The 19,300-nt window shown below is 73.5% G+C and overlaps 3 protein-coding genes across 7 annotated transcripts; 2 read left to right on the top strand and 1 right to left on the bottom strand.

Annotated features, from left to right (window-relative positions):
• Positions 1 to 697: 697 nt before the first annotated feature.
• PORCN (porcupine O-acyltransferase) lies at positions 698 to 8,233 on the bottom strand. Its single transcript, XM_064503402.1, is given in 15 exon segments — positions 698 to 1,141; positions 1,222 to 1,332; positions 1,427 to 1,512; positions 1,934 to 1,997; positions 2,358 to 2,434; positions 3,152 to 3,252; positions 3,353 to 3,478; positions 3,616 to 3,630; positions 4,384 to 4,479; positions 4,481 to 4,512; positions 5,443 to 5,553; positions 5,556 to 5,623; positions 6,260 to 6,303; positions 6,945 to 7,137; positions 8,093 to 8,233. Coding segments are annotated over 15 exon segments (1,362 nt in total). The 5' UTR covers positions 8,229 to 8,233; the 3' UTR covers positions 698 to 1,039.
• A 1,338-nt stretch (positions 8,234 to 9,571) lies between these two features.
• CDK20 (cyclin dependent kinase 20) lies at positions 9,572 to 13,335 on the top strand. Of its 4 annotated transcripts, XM_064503405.1 has the most exons (9): positions 9,893 to 10,026; positions 10,213 to 10,297; positions 10,422 to 10,535; positions 10,637 to 10,825; positions 11,762 to 11,886; positions 11,997 to 12,059; positions 12,153 to 12,276; positions 12,448 to 12,603; positions 12,893 to 13,195. In XM_064503405.1, the coding sequence occupies exons 1-9, from the start codon at positions 9,962 to 9,964 to the stop codon at positions 13,061 to 13,063; spliced, it is 1,092 nt and encodes a 363-aa protein (XP_064359475.1). In that variant the 5' UTR covers positions 9,893 to 9,961; the 3' UTR covers positions 13,064 to 13,195. The 4 variants fall into 4 exon arrangements, with proteins under 4 accessions (XP_064359476.1, XP_064359474.1, XP_064359473.1 ...); XM_064503406.1 differs by lacking the exons at positions 9,893 to 10,026; positions 11,762 to 11,886 and adding an exon at positions 9,572 to 9,634 and having other exon boundaries at positions 12,893 to 13,335; XM_064503404.1 differs by lacking the exon at positions 11,762 to 11,886 and having other exon boundaries at positions 9,875 to 9,997; positions 12,893 to 13,335.
• Positions 13,336 to 13,613: 278 nt separating this feature from the next.
• Positions 13,614 to 18,842, top strand: GATA1 (GATA binding protein 1). Of its 2 annotated transcripts, none has more exons than XM_064503408.1 (6): positions 13,614 to 13,745; positions 15,007 to 15,186; positions 15,850 to 16,104; positions 16,585 to 16,730; positions 18,118 to 18,243; positions 18,367 to 18,842. In XM_064503408.1, the coding sequence occupies exons 2-6, from the start codon at positions 15,057 to 15,059 to the stop codon at positions 18,685 to 18,687; spliced, it is 978 nt and encodes a 325-aa protein (XP_064359478.1). In that variant the 5' UTR covers positions 13,614 to 13,745; positions 15,007 to 15,056; the 3' UTR covers positions 18,688 to 18,842. The 2 variants fall into 2 exon arrangements, with proteins under 2 accessions (XP_064359478.1, XP_064359477.1); XM_064503407.1 differs by lacking the exon at positions 13,614 to 13,745 and adding an exon at positions 14,317 to 14,754.
• Positions 18,843 to 19,300: the final 458 nt, after the last annotated feature.

The following is a 19,300-nucleotide window of genomic DNA, read 5'->3' as shown; positions in this document are numbered from 1 at the left end:
GGGCCAGGGTCTCCATGGGGGGGCTATAAGCTCTTACAGGGCACTATAGGAAGCCCCTGAGGCTCTAGGAGCCATAGAGACTCACTACTGGTGCTATAGGACCCTTGGGGGCTCTATAGGACCCACAGGGATCTCCTGCAGGTGCTATAGGGCCCTTTGGGGCTCTATAGCAGCCATATGCTCTCTCTTCAAGTGCTATAGGACCTCTCAAGGCTCTATAGGAGCCACAGGGCCCCCCCCCCCAGGTGCTACAGGGCTCCCCGGGGCTCTATGGGAGTCACAGGGGTCCCCCCAGGTGCCACAGCTCCCCTCCCCGGGTCCTATAGGGCCCCCTGGGGCTCTATAGGAGCCGACCCCCCCCCCCCCAGCGCTATAGGGGCGGTGGAGCCCTCCTCAGCCCCGGGCGCTCTCTCTCCCGCAGGTCGCTCTGCAAGGCCAAGGGCTCCTGACGGCGCCGCCCGCGACCCCCGGCCCCGCGGGGGCCGTGTGACCCCCCCGGGGCCGCGTGACCCCCCCGCCACCGGGCCCCACGGGGGCTGTGCGTGTCCCCCCCCCCCCCCAATGTAAAGACCAGCGGAAAGAAACACCGGCGGCTCCGCGTGCTGCCAGCGCCGCCCCCGCGGGCCCTGACGCGTCCCCATTGGCCGCCGCGGAGCCGGGGGGGCGGAGCCACTCGGGGCGGAGCCAATCGCGGGCGTCGTTTCTCCTGGTGCCTAACCGGGAACTTTAATGCGCTACGAGCGGTACAAAACCGGGACACCGATGCCCGGGTCCTCCCAGCCCTAGAGGGGCCGCGTGAGGTCACTTCCCCGTCCTAGAACAGCACCCCCCGCAGCACCCTTCTTGGCACAGAGAAAACTCTATGGTGGGGAGGGGAAGCGCAACCTCCCCTTGGCTGGTGCGTGGGGGTGCAACCATAGAGAGGAGCAGTCCTCCACCGCCTAGAAGGGTGCGGAAGGGGGCCCTCTCTGCGTGCTCTCCCCCGGTGCTGGGAGGGGGGGCTCCCCAGTGCTCCCAGTTGCTCCCAGCGCGTCCCCGGTCAGCGGAGCAGGCGGGCGACGACCCAGCAGCCCAGCGTCACCCAGTGGCTGGCCCAGCTCAGCTCCGACCACTTGCGCACGGTGTAGGACATCCCGTAGCCCTGCGGGGGGGGCGGTGTGAACGCAGTCAGCCCCGAATCCGCCCCGTTTCCCCCCAAAACGCGGGGCGGGGGAGGGGCACCTGCTCCTCCACGGCGTCGTCGGCCTCCACGTCGAAGAGGGCGCCCAGGTAGGCGAGGTGGAAGAGCGCCAGGGCCCCCAGCGCCGCGTTCAGCCCCCGCACCCACAGCGCCTGCGGGGGGGGGGGGACAGCAGGGGCGTCAGCGGGCCCAGGCGTCCGGGCGGGCCCCACCCCCACCCCCGCGGACCCCGGCGTCCGGGCTCACGTCCTTGTGGCGGTGGGGGCAGCCGGGGGGGCAGCGCTTCGAGAGGACGCAGGCGTCAAAGATGGCCGCCAGGCGCTTCCGCAGCACTGCGGGGAGGGGGCGGGGTCAGTGTGGCCCCGCCCACACACCTCATGCTCCCACCAGGCCCCACCCACTCTCCATCAAGCCCTGCCCACAATCCTCAGCCCCGCCCACACCCCTCATGGTCCCACCAGGCCCCACCCACTCTCCATCAAGCCCCTCCCACAGCCCTCAGCCCCACCCACACATGCACCCAGCTGGCCCCGCCCACTCCCCATTAAGCCCCGCCCACACCCCCGGCTCCCACCTGGCCCCTCCCATCACACCTGGCACACAATAGCCCCGCCCACCCCACTTAGCCACGCCCACCAGGCACTCCCCATCAGCGTGCCCCTCCCTCCTTGGCTCCTCCTGCCCCGCCCACCTCGGGGGCGCGGCCCTCGCAGAGGCCCCGCCTCCCCCTGGCCTTAAAGGGGCAGCGCTCACCGTGCTCGGAGTAGGTGATGAAGCCGAGGGAGAGGAGGACGGCGGCCAGGTGGAAGCTGAGGCCCTGGGGGAGCCGGGCGTGAGGGCGGCTGGGGGGGGGGGGGGGCGGGGCAGTTTGGGGGAGTATCAGGGAAGTTCGGGGGGTATCAGGGCAGTTTGGACAATATTTGGGGGTCAGTTTGGGGGTATTTGGGGAGTGTTTGGGGGTCAGTTTGGGGGTATTTGGGGGTCAGCTTGGGGGTACCTGGGGTGTTCAGAGCTCAGTTTGGGGGTGTTCAGGGGCCAGTTTGGGGGTCAGTTCAGGGGTCAGTTTTGGGGGTATTTGGGGGGGTCAGTTCGGGGGTCAGTTTTGGGGGTATTTGGGGGGTCAGTTTGGGGGTCAGTTTGGGTCAGTTTGGGGTCCGGGGGGGCGGCGGGGACTCACGTGCAGCAGGGCGCTGGCCGCGTAGGTGCCCAGCACGGCCGCGAAGGTCCCCAGGCGCCGGGCGGTCTTGAACACGTCTGCGCCCCGGCCAGTGACACCAGCGCCTCCCAGTAACCCCCAGTGCTCCCAGTAACCCCCCCACTACTGCCCCCCCCCAGTGCCCCCAGTAACCCCCAGTGCCCCCAGTAGCCTCCTGAGCCTCCATTAATGCTCCCAGTAGCCTCAACTGCCCCCCACAAACACCCTCCCAGTGCTCCCAGTTTCCCCGAGTGTCCCAGTCTCCCTCCCAGTTCCCCCCAGTGTGCCCAGCTCCTCCTCCAGTGCCCCCAGCATCCTCCCAGTGCTCCCAGCTCCCCCCAGCCCCCTTCCCAGTGCCCCCAGAATGCCCTCCCAGTGCCCCATCTCCCTCCCAGCACCCCTGCTAGTTCTCCCCAGCGTGCCCAGCTCCTCCTCCAGTGCCCCAGCATCCTCCCAGTGCTCCCAGTTCCCCCTACCCCCCTCCCAGTGCCCCCAGCATCCCCTCCCAGTGCTCCCAGTTCCCCCCAGCCCCCCTCCCAGTGCCCCCAGCATCCTCTCCCAGTGCTCCCAGTTCCCCCTACCCCCCTCCCAGTGCCCCCAGCATCCCCTCCCACTGCTCCCAGTTCCCCCCAGCCCCCCTCCCAGTGCCCCCAGCCCCCCTCCCAGTGCCCCCAGCATCCTCTCCCAGTACTCCCAGTTCCCCCTACCCCCCTCCCAGTGCTCCCAGTTCCCCCAGCCCCCCTCCCAGTCCCCCCCAGTGCCCCCAGTGCGCTCACAGGTGTGCAGCCAGCGCGACATGGGCAGGTTCCAGTTGATGACGACGTCGGCCATGGAGCGCGGCAGCTCCACGCGCAGCGGCCGCGACACCGCCAGGTCCCTGCGCGGCCCCGTCACCACCCGGACGCCGGGGCCCTTCCCCTGCCCCCCTCCCGTCACCACCCGGACGCCGGGGCCCCCCCGGACGCCGGGGCCCCTACCAGCGGAGGTGGTCCTTCTCGAGGGAGGCGCCGGAGCCGGCCAGCGTGGCGGTGGCCTCGGAGAGGAAGGCCACGAAGTAGTTGCTGAAGTGGAAGGACAGGGCGCTCTCGTAGGCGCGCAGCCACCTGCGCGGGGACACGCGTCAGCCGCGCGCCGGGGGGGGACACGGGACACAGCACACGCGTGTGGGGGCGTGTGCGGCCCCGCGTGTCGCGTGTTCCCCCCCCCGCCGCGGCCGCTCGCGTGGCCCCGCGTCGCTCACCTGGCGATGACGCTCCTGCGCGGCGGCGGCGGGGGAGGAGAGAGAGGGTTAGTGGGGGGCCCGGACGCCTGGGCCCCTCCGTGGGAGGAGATGGGGGTCCCGGACGCCTGGGCCCCTCTGTGGGGGGACTGGGGGGGTCCCCAGACACCAGGACCCATGGGGGGGGGGTTCCGAGATGCCAGGGCCCGCTGGGGAGCAGTGGGGGGTCCCGGACGCCTGGGCCCCTCTGTGGGGGGAGATGGGGGGGTCCCCAGACACCAGGACCCATGGGGGGGGGGTTCCGAGATGCCAGGGCCCGCTGGGGAGCAGTGGGGGGTCCCGGACGCCTGGGCCCCTCTGTGGGGGGAGATGGGGGGGTCCCCAGACACCAGGACCCATGGGGGGGGGGTTCCGAGATGCCAGGGCCCGCTGGGGAGCAGTGGGGGGTTCCCGGACGCCTGGGCCCCTCTGTGGGGGGACTGGGGGGGGGTCCCCCGGACACCAGGACCCATGGGGGGGGGTTCCCAGATGCCAGGGCCCGCTGGGGAGCAGTGGGGGGTCCCGGACGCCTGGGCCCCTCTGTGGGGGACTGGGGGGGTCCCCGGACACCAGGACCCATGGGGGGGGGTTCCCAGATGCCAGGGCCCGCTGGGGAGCAGTGGGGGGTCCCGGACGCCTGGGCCCCTCTGTGGGGGGAGATGGGGGGGGTTCCTGGACACCAGGGCCTTGGGGGGGCTGGGGGGGTTCCCGGACGCCGGGGCCCGCGGGGGGGTCGCGGGGGGCTCTCACCGTCGCAGGGGGCGGCAGGCGTAGAGCGGCAGCAGCGAGGAGAAGAGGAAAGGCGCCAGGCAGGTGGAGACCAGCAGGCAGAGCAGCGCCAGGGCAGCTGCGCACGGCCTTGCGGGCCCACGCCAGGCTCTGCGCGGCGACGCCGTGGGTCCCGGCCCCCCACGGCGCCCCACGGCCCCCCCTCCTCCACCCCACGGCCCTCCAGGTCGCTCCACGTCCCCCCATACCCCCACATCCTTCTTTGTCTGTCCACATCGCACCACGTCCCTCCCATCTCCCACATCCTTTCACGTCCCTCCCTGTCTTTCTCCATCCCACGTTCTCCCACGTCCCACCGCGTCCATCCGTGTTTCTCCACGTCCCTCCACGTCCCCCCGTGTCCCCAGTGTCTCTCTATATCCCTCCATGTCCCTCCGTGCCCACGTCCCATGTCCCTCGTGTCCCTCCACGTCCCCCACGTCCCTCATGTTCTTCCATGTCCCTCCATGTCCATCCATCTCCCATGTTCTCCCCCGTCCCACCCCGTCCCTCCGCGTTCCTCCCCGTCCATCCACGTCCCCCCATCTCTCCGCATCCCTCCCTGTCCCCCCATGTCCCCCCACGTCCCTCCGTGTCCCCCCATCTCTCCCTGTCCCCCCATGTCCCCCCATGTCCCTCCGTGTCCCCCATCCCTCCCTGTCCCATGTCCCCCCCACGTCCCTCCGTGTCCCCCCATCCCTCCCTGTCCCATGTCCCCCCACGTCCCTCTGTGTCCCCCCATCCCTCCCTGTCCCATGTCCCCCCACGTCCCTCCGTGTCCCCCCATCTCTCCCTGTCCCTCCCTGTCCCCCCACGTCCCTCCGTGTTCCCCATCTCTCCCCATCTCTCCCCGTCCCTCCCTGTCCCCCCATGTCCCCCCGTGTCCCCCCATCCCTCCCTGTCCCCCCATGTCCCCCCACGTCCCTCCGTGTCCCCCATCTCTCCCCATCCCTCCCTGTCCCTCCCTGTCCCCCCACGTCCCCCCGTGTCCATCTCCCACGTTCTCCCACATCCCACCACATCCGCGTCCCCCCCCCGTACCAGGGGGGGCCCCTCCACGGCCCGCAGGTAGGCGCCGAAGGGCTCCCAGGGCCCGAAGACGACGGAGCCGGGCGAGCAGAGGTAGCCCAGCACCTGGGCGGCCGACGGCTCCGGCCCCGCCGCCCCCGGTCCAGGTCGAAGCCCAGCGACACCGCCTTCATGGCCACCACCATCTGCGCCCCTGCGCCGCCCCCCCAAGTCACCCCGGGGCCCCGGCGTCCGGCTGGCACCGCCCGGGGACCCCCCGCTCCGCCCCGCACCCCCCGGGCCCCCCATAACCCTCCGCCTCCGGAGCCGCCTGGCCACCCCCCGGGGCCCAGGTGTCCGGGGATCCCTGCCCCCCCGCCCCAGGGACCCAGGTGTCCGGGGATCCCTGCCCCCCCCCCCCCAGGAACCCAGGTGCCCATTGCCCCCCCCCCCAAAGGGCCCAGGCATCCGGGCATCCCTCCCTCCCCCCCCCCAGGGGCCCAGGTGTCTGGGGATCCCTGCCCCCCCCCCCCCCAGGGACCCAGGTGCCCATTGCCCCCCCCCCCCCAAAGGGCCCAGGCATCCGGGGATCCCTCCCTCCCCCCCCCAGGGGCCCAGGTGTCTGGGGATCCCTCCCCCCCCCCCAGGGACCCAGGTGCCCATTGCCCCCCCCCAAAGGGCCCAGGCATCCGGGGATCCCTCCCTCCCCCCCCCCAGGGGCCCAGGTGTCCAGGGATCCCTGCCCCCCCCCCCCAGGGACCCAGCTGCCCATTGCCCCCCCCTCAAAGGGCCCAGGCATCCGGGGATCCCTCCCTCCCCCCCCCCAGGGCCCAGGCGTCCGGGCGCTCACCTCTCATCTTATGCCAGGTGACGGTGTCGACCATGTGCATCTCCCTGCGGGGCGGCGCGAGCCCAGTTGCCCCTCCAGTGCTCCCAGTGCCCCCAGTGCTCCCAGTGCTCCCAGTCCCCCCCTAGTCCCCCAGTTCCTTCCCAGTCCTCCCCAGCGCTCCCAGTCCCCTCCCAGTTCCCGCTGGGCCCCCCAACCTACTCCCACACCCCTCCCAGTTCCCCCCAGTGCTCCCAGTTCCACCCCAGTCCCTTTCCTGGTACTCCCCAGTGCTCCCAGTCCTTCTCAGTCCCCTCCCTGGTGTCCCACAGGGCTCCCAGTGCCCCCCAGTCCACCCCAGTGCTCCCAACCCTCCCCGATCCTTTCCCAATACCCCCACACACCTCCCAGTCCCCCCCAGTGCTACCAGCGTCCCCCAGTCCCCTCCCTGGTGCCCCCCAGTGCTCCCAGTGCCCCCCAGCCTACTCCCACTGCCCTCCCAGTTCCCCCAGTGCTCCCAGTGACCCCCCAATCCCCTCCCTGGTGCCCCCCAGTCCCTTCCCAATTCCCCAGTGCCCCCCCACTCTTACCCATTTCTCCCACAATCCCCCCCAGTGCTCCCAGTGCCTTCCCAGTCCCCCCCCAGTACTCCCACTGCCCTCCCAGTCCCTTCCCAACTCCCCCCAGTGCTCCCAGTCCCCCCCAGTACCCCATGAGGAGGTAGCTGAGGGTGGCGAGGGCGAGGCAGAGGCCGCGGTGGGGGCGGGCGCGGCTCAGCGCCAGGGTGAGGGCGCAGAGGGCGCTCAGCAGCGCCGCCCAGAGCGCCTGGGCCCCGAAGAAGTGGTGCAGCGCCAGCAGCCCCCCGGCCGCCGCCCCCGCGTGCTTGCCCCCCCGCGGCAGGGCTGCGGCGCGCGTCACCGGCCCCGCCGGCGCCCGCGCCGCCGCCCCCCCGCGCCGGGGACCCCCCCCGCACGCCTGGGCCCCGTGACCCACCGCCCCCCGCACGCCTGGGACCTTCGCTGCCACCCCCGGACGCCTGGGCCCCGTCACTGCCAACCCCCGCACGCCTGGGCCCCGTGACCGACCACCCCCCGCACGCCTGGGACCTTCTGCTGCCACCCCCGGACGCCTGGGCCCCGTCACTGCCAACCCCCAGACGCCTGGGCCCCGTGACCCACCGCCCCCCGCACGCCTGGGCCCCCCGGCGCCAGCCCCCGGACGCCTGGGCCCCGCCACCGCCAACCCCCAGACGCCTGGGCCCCGTGACCCACCGCCCCCCACACGCCTGGGCCCCCCGGCGCCAGCCCCCGGACGCCTGGGCCCCGCCACCGCCAACCCCCAGACGCCTGGGACCCGCCACTGCCAACCCCCCGGACGCCTGGGCCCCGTGACCCACCGCTCCCCGGACGCCTGGGACCCTCTGCTGCCACCCCCGGACGCCTGGGCCCCGTGACCCACCGCCCCCCGCACGCCTGGGCCCCATCACTGCCACCCCCGGACGCCTGGGCCCCGTGAGCCACCGCCCCCCGCACGCCTGGGCCCCATCACTGCCACCCCCGGACGCCTGGGCCCCGTGAGCCACCGCCCCCCGCACGCCTGGGCCCCATCACTGCCACCCCCGGACGCCTGGGCCCCGTGAGCCACCACCCCCCAGACACCTGGGCCCCCCCCCCCCCCCCATGACCTCCCGGACGCCTGGGCCCCCGAGCGTGACCCCCGCTCACGACCTCCCGGACGCCTGGGCCCCACCAGCGATCCCCAGCCACCCGGGACCCCCCAGTTGTGCCCCCCCGGGCGACAGGGACCCCCCAGGACCCCCCCCACCCCCGGACGCCGGGGCCCCCCCGGGGCACTCACGCAGGCGGTGCAGCAGGCGGGCGCCGAGGCAGAGCAGCAGCAGGCGCCAGAGCTGGGCCAGGCCCTGCCGCGCCGTGGGCACCAGGCAGCCCGGCAGCACCTGCGCCACGAACTCGCCGGGCCTCAGCGCCGACATGGCCCCTGCGGCGGGGGGGGGGGGGGGGGTCAGACCCCGCGGCGGCCCCCCAAGTCCCGCTGCCCCCCCAAAACCCGGCTTTGCCCTCCCGAAATCCCACCGCCGCCTCCCCAAATGCAGGTTTCCCCCCTAAAATCCACCTTTTCCCTCCCAAAATCCAGCCTCCACCTCCCAAAATTCTGCTTTCCCCCCCAAATCCCACTTCCCCCCCAAAACCCAGCCTCCACCTCCCAAAATCCAGACTTCCTCCCCAAAATCCAGTCTCCACCTCCCAAAATTCTGCTTTCCCCCCCAAATCCCACTTCCCCCCCCAAAACCCAGCCTCCACCTCCCAAAATCCAGACTTCCTCCCCAAAATCCAGTCTCCACCTCCCAAAATTCTGCTTTCCCCCCAAATCCCACTTCCCCCCCCCAAAACCCAGCCTCCACCTCCCCACAATCCAGGTTTCCCCCCCAAAATCCAGCCTCCACCTCCCAAAATCCAGATTTCCTCCCCAAAATCCAGCTTCCATCTCCCCAAATCTGGCCTTTCCCCCCCCCAAGTCCCACTCCCATCCCCCAAAATAGCCTTTTTCCCCCCAAATCCAGCCTCTCTCCCCAAACTCAGCTCCCCCCCCCAAAATCCAGCCTCCGTCTCCCAAAATCTGGCTTCTCCCCCCAAAATCCAGCATCTACCTCACAAAATCCAGCTTTTCCCCCCAAAATCCAGCTCCCATCCCCCAAAGTACAGTTCTCACCCCCCAAACCTGGTTTTCCTCCCCAAAATCCAGCCTCCACCTCCCCCGATCTGGTTTCTCCCCCCAAAGGCCAGCTTTCCCCCCCCCCAAATCGAGCCTCCACCTCCCCAAATCCAGATTCCCTCCCCCAACGTCCACCCTCCATCTCCCCAAATCCACCTTCCCTCCCCAAACCCAATTTTTCCCGTTAACATCCAGCTTTTCTCCCCCAAAACCAGCTTTTCCCAAAAATATCCAGCCTCCGCCTCCCCAAAATCCATTCTTTTTCCCCCAAAATCCAGCTCCCATCCCCCAAAACACACTTTTCTCCCCCCAAATCTGGTTCCCCCCCAACCCCACCTCCCCCCGCCCCCAACGCCGGTGCCCCCCGCACCCCGCCGCCCCCCCCGCCCCACCTCGCCCCCCCCGAGGGGCGCCGGCTCCGTCCGTGCGCGCGGGAGGTGCCGCCGCGGCCGAGGGGGCGGGACCCGGCCGCTCCGCCGGCCAATGGCGCCGCCGCCCGCCCCCCTCGCCCAATCCGCGCCGGCACCGCCGACCGCCCGGCCAATGGCGGCGGCGGGGGGCGGGGCCGCCGCGCGCGGGGCCCGCCCCTCCCGCGGCGGCGGCCGGAAGTTCCGGCCGTTGCCAGGGAGCGGCCGCGGTTGCCGGGGGCGACGGCGCGGCCGGCAGGTGCGTGGGGAGGCGGCGCGGCCGCGCCGCGCGGGGCACTGTGGGACCGCGGCGGCCCCCGGTGGGCGGCGGGGTCCGCCGGAGCTTGGGGGGGGGCCGCGGGGCATTGTGGGACCGGGGGGTCCGCCGGGGTCCCCCACGGGGGGGGTCTCGAGACCTCCAGTGTCCCATGGTGCACTGGGGGCGGCTTCGCAGGGCATTGTGGGATGGAAGGGACCCTTCAGCATCCCATAATGCACTGGGGTGGCTTCGCAGGGCATTGTGGGATGGAGGGGACCTGCCAGTGTCCCATGGCGCACTGGGGGCGGCTTCGCAGGGCATTGTGGGATGGAGGGAACCTGCCAGTGCCCCATAGTGCACTGGGTGAGGCTTTGCAGGGCATTGTGGGATAGGTGAGACCTCCAGCATCCTACAGTGCCCTGGGGGGAGTCTTTGCAGGGCATTGTGGGATAGCAGAAGGCTCCATCATCCCATGATGCACTGGGGGAGCCAAACTGGGGGCCCCGGGCGGCCCGCATGGCATTGTGGGATGCAGGAGGACCCCCGGCGCCCCACAACGCCTCGCGCTCCTCTCCCAGCATGACCAGTATGGACCAGTACATCATCCTGGGGCGCATCGGCGAGGGCGCCCACGGCGTCGTCTTCAAGGCCAAGAACAGAGAGGTGGGGCCCGCCCGGACGCCTGGGTCCCCTTGGGGGGGAGGGGGAGCCCCCGGCCGCCTTGGCCCCCCCGGGGCGGGGGGCAAGGCGGGGTGGGCTCGGCCGACCCGGACGCCTGGGCCCGCAGACGGGGGAGACGGTGGCGCTGAAGAAGGTGACGCTGCGGCGGCCCGAGGACGGGGTCCCGCCCCAGACGCTGCGGGAGATCAAGGCGCTGCGGGAGATCGAGGAGAGCCCGCACGTGAGCGCGGCCCGGACGCCGGGGCCCCCCGGGTTGGGGGGGCCGTGGGGGGGGTGGGGGGCGCAGCGGGGGGGCCCGGCTGAGCGGGGGGCTGCCCGCAGGTGGTGCGGCTGCGGGCGGCCTTCGCGCACGGCCCCGCCGTGGTGCTGGCCTTCGAGTTCGTGGCGGGCGACCTGGGGGGGCTGCTGCGGGCCGCCGCCGCCCCCCTGCCGCCCGCCCGCGTCCGCGCCCTGCTCGCCATGACGCTGCGGGGGCTGCGCCACTGCCACCGCCTCCGCATCCTGCACCGCGTGAGTGCCGCCCCCCGCGGGGGGCCCAGGCGTCCGGGCGGGGGGCCCGTGTGCTGGGTGGGGGCCCAGGTGTCCGGGGAGGGGACGTAAGTGGCCAAGGAGGACTCGGGTGCCCCAGGGGGACCCGGGAAGGGCCCAGGGGTGCGGGGGGGGGGGAAATGGGGCGTGGGGGGGGGGGGTCCAGGTGTCTGGGCCGTGAGGGGCCCAGGTGTCCGGGGGGGGACCCATGTGCTGGGTGGGGGCCCAGGTGTCCGGGGAGGGGACGTAAGTGGCCAAGGAGGACTCGGGTGCCCCCGGGGGGACCCGGGAAGGGCCTGGGGGTGCCGGGGGGGGGGAAATGGGGCGTGGGGGGGGGGCCCAGGCATCCGGGGAGGGCTCAGGTGCCTCCGGGGGACCCGGGAAGGGCCCAGGGGTGCCGGGGGGGGGGGGGAAATGGGGCGTGTGGGGGGGCCCAGGTGTCCGGGGAGGGAGCCCAGGCGTCCGGGGAGGGCTCAGGTACCCCCAGGGAGAACCAGGAAGGGCCCAGGGGTGCCGGGGGGGGGGGAATGGGGCATGTGGGGGGGCCCAGGTGTCCGGGTCCAGGGGGGCTCAGGTGTCTGGGGAGGGGACCCAGGTGTCCAGGCGGGGGGCCCAGGTGTCCGGGGAGGGCTCGGGTGCCCCAGGGGGGACTGGGAAGCGCCCAGGGGTGCATGTGGGGAGGGGCCCAGGCATCCGGGCCCCAGGGGACCCAGGCGTCCGGGCCGGGAGGGACCCACGCGTCTGGGTGCAGGAGGGGCCCAGGTGTCCGGGGAGGACTCAGGTGCCCCCAGGGGGAACTGGGATGGCCCCAGGAGTGGGGAAATGGGGGGAAATGGGGCACACGGGTGGGACCCAGGCGTCCGGGCCCCGGGGGGCCCAGGCGTCCGGGCGGCGAGGGACCCCGGCGTCCGGGCGCAGGACCTCAAGCCGGCCAACCTGCTCATCGACGGCGCGGGGCGGCTCAAGCTGGCCGACTTCGGGCTGGCGCGCGTGCTGGCGGCGGGGCCCCGCGGGCGCCCCTACAGCCACCAGGTGGCCACCAGGTACCGGACGCCTGGGCCCCTTCCCCCGGGGACGCCTGGGCCCCTCCCCGGGGACGCCTGGGTCCCTGAGGGCGCCGCGTGTGTGTCCCCCCCCCCCCTCCCCGCCGCAGGTGGTACCGAGCCCCGGAGCTGCTCTACGGCGCCCGGCACTACGACGAGGGCGTCGACCTGTGGTGAGCGCCCCGGACGCCTGGGCCCCCTGAGGGGGAGGGGGGCGTCCCCGGACGCCTGGGCCCCCCCCCGTCTGACCCCGGCCGCTCGCCCAGGGCCGTGGGCTGCATCTTCGGGGAGCTGCTGAACCTGTCGCCGCTGTTCCCGGGCGAGAACGACATCGAGCAGCTGTGCTGCGTGCTGCGCGCCCTCGGCACCCCCACGCCCCGCACCTGGCCGGTGCGCGCTGGGAGCACTGGGAGCACTGGGAGGCAACGGGGCGGCGGAACGGGGCGCGCGGGGGCGGGCGGCGCCGCGCCACGCCGGACGCCGGGGCCCTCCCGGACGCCGGGGCCCTCGCGGGCGCCGGGGCGGCCCTGAACGTGTCGCCCGGACGCCGGGGCCCCCCAGGAGCTGGCGGAGCTTCCCGACTACCGGAAGATCTCGTTCCGGGCGCAGCCGCCGGTGCCGCTGGAGCAGCTGGTGCCCGACGCCCCCCCGGACGCCCTGGCCCTGCTCCGCCGCTTCCTCGTCTACCCCTCGCGCCAGCGCATCCGCGCCCACGAGGTAACGCCCCCCCCCCCCCGGGGGCCCAGGCGTCCGGGAGCCCCCCCACACCGCCACGGGGGGCCCAGGCGTCCGGGAGCCCCCCAGGGGGACCCAGGCGTCCGGGAGCCCCCCCACACCACCACGGGGGGCCCAGGCGTCCGGGAGCCCCCCAGGGGGGCCCAGGCGTCCGGGAGCCCCCCCACACCGCCACGGGGGGCCCAGGCGTCCGGGAGCCCCCCCCCGGGAGCCCCCCCAGGGGTTTGGGGGTCTCGCTGCCCCCCCGACCACCCCTTTTGCCCCCCCCCAGGCCTTGCTGCACCCCTACTTCTTCGCCCCCCTGGCAGCGGCCCCCCCCGTGGTTCTGCCCCCCCGGGGGGGCCCCCGGCCGCCCCCCGACTTCTGCATCGACGCCCCGCTGCTGCCCGGGCTGCCCCCCCCCGGCGCCCTGGCCCCCGCCGACCCCCCCCCGGAGCTGTGAGCGCCCCCCCCTCCCCCCGGGGGGTCCGGACGCCGGGGCCCCCCCGAGGGGAGCTGGGCTGGGGGGGGAGGGGGGCCTGGACGCTGAGGCAGCGAGACCCCCAGCAAGGGGGGGAATCGCCCCCCCCCCCCGGGGCCCACACAGGGAATCCCACCCGGAGACGCCGGAACGGCCGGTTCTGCCCCAAAACCGGGGCTGAAAACTGCGATTCCGGGGCTGAAAACGTCAACTTGGGCTGGAAATCGGGACTTTGGGGCAGAAAATTGTGACACGGGCAGAAAATGCCGACGCCAGGACCAAAAATCCCGACGCTGCGGCTGAAAATCCCGATGCTGCGGCTGAAAATCCCGATGCTACAGCTGAAACTTGTGACTTGGGCGCTGAAAATCCCGATGCCAGAGCTGGAAATTGCGACTCCGAGACCGAAAGTTGCGGTTCAAGAGCTGAAAATCGCGACGCTGGGGCCGAAAATCCCGAGCCGGGGACTGAAAGTTGCGACATCGGGACTGAAAATCCCCACTTAGGCCAAAAATCGCGACGCTGGAGCTGAAAATCGCGATTCCAGGACCGACAATTGCGACGCCGGGACCAGAAGCTGCGATCGAAGTGCCGAAAATCGCGACGGGGGCCGAAAATCGCGACGGGGGCCGAAAATTGCGACGGGGGGGGCCCGGCCGCCCAGGTAGGCGTCGCTTGGGCCCCGGGCGCCGTCGCGGCCAAAAACGGCGATTCCGGGGCTGGAAACGGGGCCGGAAGGCGCCGGCGGGGGGGGCCGAACCCGGGGGGGGGGCGGAGGCCCAGTGGCAGTGTCATGCCCCCCCCCCCCCCCCGGGGCCGCTTTGGGGCGGGAAGCGGCGCTTTGGGGGCCGGCGCTGGCCGGGGCCGATAAGGCGACGGTTCGGGGAAGGGGCCGGCGCCTCCCCCCCCGCCCTGGGGGGGCCCGGTCACGGCGGGGGGGGGGGGGGCATCACCCCCCCCCAACACATGGCCCCGGACGCCTGGGCCCAGGGGGAGCGTCGGGGCGCAGCCGGACGCCAGGGTCCCCCGAGGGTGGGGGGGTGCCCGGACGCCTGGGCCCCCCCCCGAGGGCGTGTGGGGGTGCCCGGACGCCTGGGCCCCCAGGCCCCGCCCCGGCCCCCCCCCGCGCGCCCCAGCCCAACCGCCGGCCCGGCCCTGCCATCAGATAAGGCTTTATCAGGGCCCGGCAGCCCCGGCCGTTACCGCCCTGGGGGGGGGGCCGGGGACCCAGGCGTCCGGGCGTGCCCCCCCCGCCCCGGGGACCCAGGCGTCCCCCCGCTCCGCCCCCCGGGGGACCCAGGTGTCCGGGCGCCCCCGCTCCGCCCCCCCGGGTGTCCCCGGCCCCCCCGCCGCCCCCACCCCCGGGGGCCCAGGCGTCCGGGCTCTGCTCCCCGTCGCCCCGAGACGCCTCGCGCCTGCCGCCCAGGGGCCCAGGCGTCCGGGACCTGCCCCCCGTCCTGCCCCCTCCCCGGGGACCCAGGCGTCCGGGGCCTCCCGCGTCCGACCCTGGGGGACCCAGGCGTCCGGGACTCGCTCCGTCGAAGCCGCCCCCTCCGCGGGGGCCCAGGCGTCCGGGCGGGGGAGTTCGACGCCCCCCCCACCCCGGGCGGGCCCCGCCCCTCCCCCGCGGCGCCCGTCCGTCCCTCCGACCCGCGGCGACACGACGGCTCCAGGTCAGCGACCCCCCGCGACGGGGACAGGGGGGGCTGGGGGGGCCCAGGCGTCCGGGCCACCGCGCTGCATCCCCCAACACCTCCGGGGGACCCAGGCGTCCGGGGGGGACCCAGGCGTCCGGGCGCCCTCGCGGCACCTGCTGCCAACCGGAGGGGCCCAGGCGTCCGGGCACCCTCGCTTCCCCCCGAGGGGACCCAGGCGTCCGGGGGGCCCAGGCGTCCGGGCGGGCGCTCACCCCCCGCCTCCCGCAGGCCCCGGCGTCCCCGCCGCCCCGCAGGGGACCCAGGCGTCCGGGCCCCCCATGGAGTTCGTGGCGCTGGGGGGGCCGGACGGGGCCCCCCCCTTCCCCGACGAGGCCGGCGCCTTCCTGGGGCTGGGGGGCCCCGACGCCCCCGAGCCGGGGGGGCTGCTGGGCCCCTTCCCCCCCACAGGTAGGACCCCCCCGCGCCCCCTGCGCCCCACGTGTGCCCCAAATACCCCCACGTCCCCCCCAGCCCCATGTGCCGCCATGTGCTCCCCCGGCCCCATATGTCCCTACGTGTCCCCCCACGTCCCCCCAGCCCCATAAGTGCCTCTGTGTCCCCCCATGTCCCCCCCAGCCCCATGTGTCCCCCCATGTGGCTCCTGGCCCCACGTGTCCCCATGTGTCCCCCCCCCACATCCCCCTCGGCCCCTTAAGTCCCCGTGTGTCCCCCCACGTCCCCCCCGGCCCCACATGTCCCCAGACGTCCCCCTCGGCCCCATAGGTCCCCATGTGTCCCCTCATGTCCCCCTATATTTCTCCTGGTTCCCTACATCCCCACGTGTCCCCCCCATGTCCCCCCCAGCCCCCTATGTCCCCCCACGCCCCCCCACATCCCCCTGAGCCCCATAAGTCCCCATGTGTGCCCCCCATGTCCCCCCCAGCCCCATAAGTCCCCATGTGTCCCCACGTGTTCCCCTGGCCCCACAAGTCCGCACATGTCCCCACCCGTCCCCCCCGGCCCCATAAGTCCCCGTGTGTCCCCCCACACGTTCTGTGTCCCCCCACGTCCCCACTTGTGTCCCCTGTCCCCCCCCGTGTCCCCCCCCCCGGTGACGCCGTGCCCCCGCAGGGCGCCTGTCGCTGCCGCTGGCGCCGTGGGGTGACGGGGGGGCTCTGGGGGCCGGGGGCTGGGGGGCGCCGGCCCCCCCCGACCCCCCCGGGGACCCGTCGGGGCCCCCCCGGTTCCTGGAGCTGCTGCGGCCCCCCCGGGGCAGCCCCCCGCCGCCGGGGCCCGGCCCCCCCGCGGCCCCCCTGGCCTTCCTGGCCCCCCCGCCGGGGGTCCCGGCCCCCCGCCCCCGCCCCGGCTTCCCCCCGTCCCTCTGCGGTGAGTCGGGGGGGGCAACGGGGGGGCAATGGGAATTGGGGGGCAGTGGGGGGAAATGGGGGAAGATGGGGGAAATGGGGGCAATGGGGGGAGATGGGGGCAATGGGGGGAGATGAGAAATGGGGGGAAATGGGGGGCAATGGGGAATGGGAATTGGGGGGCAATGGGGAAAAGGGGGGGCAATGGGGGGCAATGTGGGGCTGGGGGAGAGGGGGAGTGGGGGCAATGGGGCACTGGGATGGACTGGGGGCACTGGGGGCTTGTGTGCATGGAGATACTGGTGGGCACTGGTGTGTACTGGGGGGCACTGGTGCATACTGGTGGGCACTGGTGCGTACTGGTGCACAGGGCAGCGCTGTTGGGGAGACTGGTGCCTACTGGGAGCACTGGTGCACGCTGGTGGGTTCTGGCGCATGCTGGTGCGCATGGGGTGTGCGCACTGGTGCGTACTGGTGTGAACTGGTGTGAACTGGGGGGCAGAGGCGCGGGAGTGCGTGAACTGCGGGGCCACGGCCACCCCGCTGTGGCGCCGCGACGGCACCGGCCACTACCTGTGCAACGCCTGCGGCCTCTACCACAAGATGAACGGCCACAACCGGCCCCTCATCCGCCCCAAGAAGCGCCTGGTGAGCCCCCAGCCCCCCCTGCGCCCCCCCGACCCCCCCGTACGTGCCCCCCACCCCCCCGTACGCACCCCAAAACCACCCCGATGCGCCCCAAAACCACCCCCGAACTGCCATGACGGCCCCCAACGGCCACAACCGGCCCCTCATCCGCCCCAAGAAGCGCCTGGTGAGCCCCCAGCCCCCCCTGCGCCCCCCCGACCCCCCCGTACGTGCCCCCCACCCCCCCGTACGCACCCCAAAACCACCCCGATGCGCCCCAAAACCGCCCCCGAACTGCCATGACGGCCCCCAACGGCCACAACCGGCCCCTCATCCACCCCAAGAAGCACCTGGTGAGCCCCCAGCCCCCCTGCGCCCCCCCGACCCCCCCGTACGTGCCCCCCACCCCCCCATACGCACCCCAAAACCGCCCCGATGCGCCCCAAAACCGCCCCCGAACTGCCATGACGGCCCCCAACGGCCACAACCGGCCCCTCATCCGCCCCAAGAAGCGCCTGGTGAGTCCCAACCCCCCCCGCGCCCCCCCGACCCCCCCGTACGTGCCCCCCACCCCCCCATACGCACCCCAAAACCACCCCGATGCGCCCCAAAACCGCCCCCGAACTGCCATGACGGCCCCCAACGGCCACAACCGGCCCCTCATCCGCCCCAAGAAGCGCCTGGTGAGTCCCAAACCCTCCTGTGCCCCCCGAAACGGCCCCCGCGCCCCCCCGACCCCCCCGTACGCGCCCCCCACCCCCCCATACGCACCCCAAAACCACCCCCGAACCGCCATGACGGCCCCCAACAGCCACAATCGACCCCTCATCCGCCCCAAGAAGCACCTGGTGAGCCCCAAACCCCCCTGTGCCCCCCAAAACGGCCTCCGTGCCCCCCGACCCCCCCGTACGCACCCCAAAAGTGCCCTGACGTGCCCCAAAACCACTCCACAACTGCCCCAACACCCCCCAAACTTGCCAGTGGCCCCGAAAACAGCCGCAACTGGCTCCTCATCTGCCCCAAAAAGTGCCTGGTGAGCCCCAAAACTGCCCCTGCGCCCCCAACCCCCCTGTACATGCCCCTAACCCCCCCGCACGCACCCCAAAACCGCCCCAACAGCCCCCAAACCCCCAGGCGCCCCCTGCAACCCCCCTGTACACCCCCCCCACACCCAGGCCTCCCCCTGCCCCCCCCACGTCCCCCTGGAGGCCCCCCAAATCCCCCCACGGCCCCCCCAGATCCACACAGCCCCCCCAAATCTCAGTGCCCCCCCCAAGACCCCCCCTACCCCCCCCACGACACCCCAGACGCCCCCCCAGGACCTCCGTGTGCCCCCCGAACCCCCCCTTCTCTGCACTGGGGGTGTGCGGCGCGGGGCCCCTCGTTAAGGTGCCCCCCCCCCCCAAAGATCGTTAGCAAACGAGCGGGGACGGCGTGCAGCAACTGCCAGACGACGACGACGACGCTGTGGCGGCGCAACGCCAGCGGCGACCCCGTCTGCAACGCCTGCGGCCTCTACTACAAGCTGCACAACGTGAGCCCGGACGCCGGGGCCCCTCGGGGCGGGGGGGGGGCGGGCAGGGGGGTCAACCCCCCCCCCCCCACGATCCGTCCCGGACGCCGGGGCCCCACGGGCTTCTCCTCCCGCCCGCCGCAGGTGAACCGCCCGCTGACCATGCGCAAGGACGGCATCCAGACCCGCAACCGCAAGGTCTCGGCCAAGGGGAAGAAGCGGCGGGGGGCGGCGGCGGCGGCGGGGGGGGCACCGGGGGGGGCGGCGCTGCTGGGGGAGCCCGGGGCGCCCCCCCCGGCCGCCCCCCCGGCGCCCCCCGACGACCCCGCCGCCCTCTACGCCCTGGGCCCCGTCGTCCTCTCCGGCCACTTCCTGCCCTTCGCCCCCCCGCCCTTCCTGGGGGGGCCCTCGGCGGCCTACGCGGCCCCCCCCGGCGCCCCCGGGGCCGGCCCCGCGCTGGGCTGAGCCCCCCCAAACCCGGGCGCCGGGGGGGACCCAGGCGTCCGGGTGCCGCCCCCTCCTCCGAGCTGCCAACCCCCTCTGCCGCCTCGCTCTGTGAGGGGGGGTTGGGGGCCCCCCCCACGGACCCCCCAAATTAGAGCCGAGTTTTGTATCGGAAATGGCTGGTCTGAGTGGTGGTGTCTGCGCCGGGGGGGGGCCGGACGCCTGGGGCCCTTGGGGGGGGGTCCTGTGGGGCTGTTTCGGACCCCCCCATTGGTGCAGGGTGGTCAATGGGGCCGTGGCGATGCCCGGGGTGGCGGGGGGGGACTCAAAATGGCACCTCCAAGATGGTGCCCCCCACGTGGCACCCCCAAAATGGCGCCCCCTGAGGACGGCACCTTCAAGATGGCTTCCCCCGAATGGCGCCCACGAAATGGTGCCCCCAAGATGGTGCCCTCCGTGATGGCACCCCCAAAATGGCGCCCCCCAAGATGGCATCCCCCATGATGGCACCCCCAAAATAGCACCCCCAAGATGGTGTCCTCTGTGATGGCACCCCCAAAATGGCACTGCCCATGATGGCACCCTCAAGATGGCTTCCCCCAAAATGGCGCCCCCCAGGCTGGCACACCTGAAA

Source organism: Dromaius novaehollandiae, chromosome 37 (assembly GCF_036370855.1).
Source record: "Dromaius novaehollandiae isolate bDroNov1 chromosome 37, bDroNov1.hap1, whole genome shotgun sequence".
Classification (NCBI taxonomy): domain Eukaryota; kingdom Metazoa; phylum Chordata; class Aves; order Casuariiformes; family Dromaiidae; genus Dromaius; species Dromaius novaehollandiae.
This window is presented reverse-complemented; position numbering and strand designations above follow the sequence as displayed.

Coding starts and splice junctions, on each gene's coding strand:
- CDK20 (XM_064503403.1), top strand. CDS start 9,962: ATGGAGGGAACCTGCCAGTGCCCCATAGTGCACTGGGTGAGGCTTTGC. Junction 10,027..10,212: donor TGCAGGGCATTGTGGGATAG/GTGAGACCTCCA, acceptor CTCCTCTCCCAG/CATGACCAGTATGGACCAGT. Junction 12,060..12,152: donor GACGAGGGCGTCGACCTGTG/GTGAGCGCCCCG, acceptor CCGCTCGCCCAG/GGCCGTGGGCTGCATCTTCG.
- GATA1 (XM_064503408.1), top strand. CDS start 15,057: ATGGAGTTCGTGGCGCTGGGGGGGCCGGACGGGGCCCCCCCCTTCCCC. Junction 16,731..18,117: donor TCCGCCCCAAGAAGCGCCTG/GTGAGCCCCCAG, acceptor CCCCCCCCAAAG/ATCGTTAGCAAACGAGCGGG. Junction 18,244..18,366: donor TCTACTACAAGCTGCACAAC/GTGAGCCCGGAC, acceptor CGCCCGCCGCAG/GTGAACCGCCCGCTGACCAT.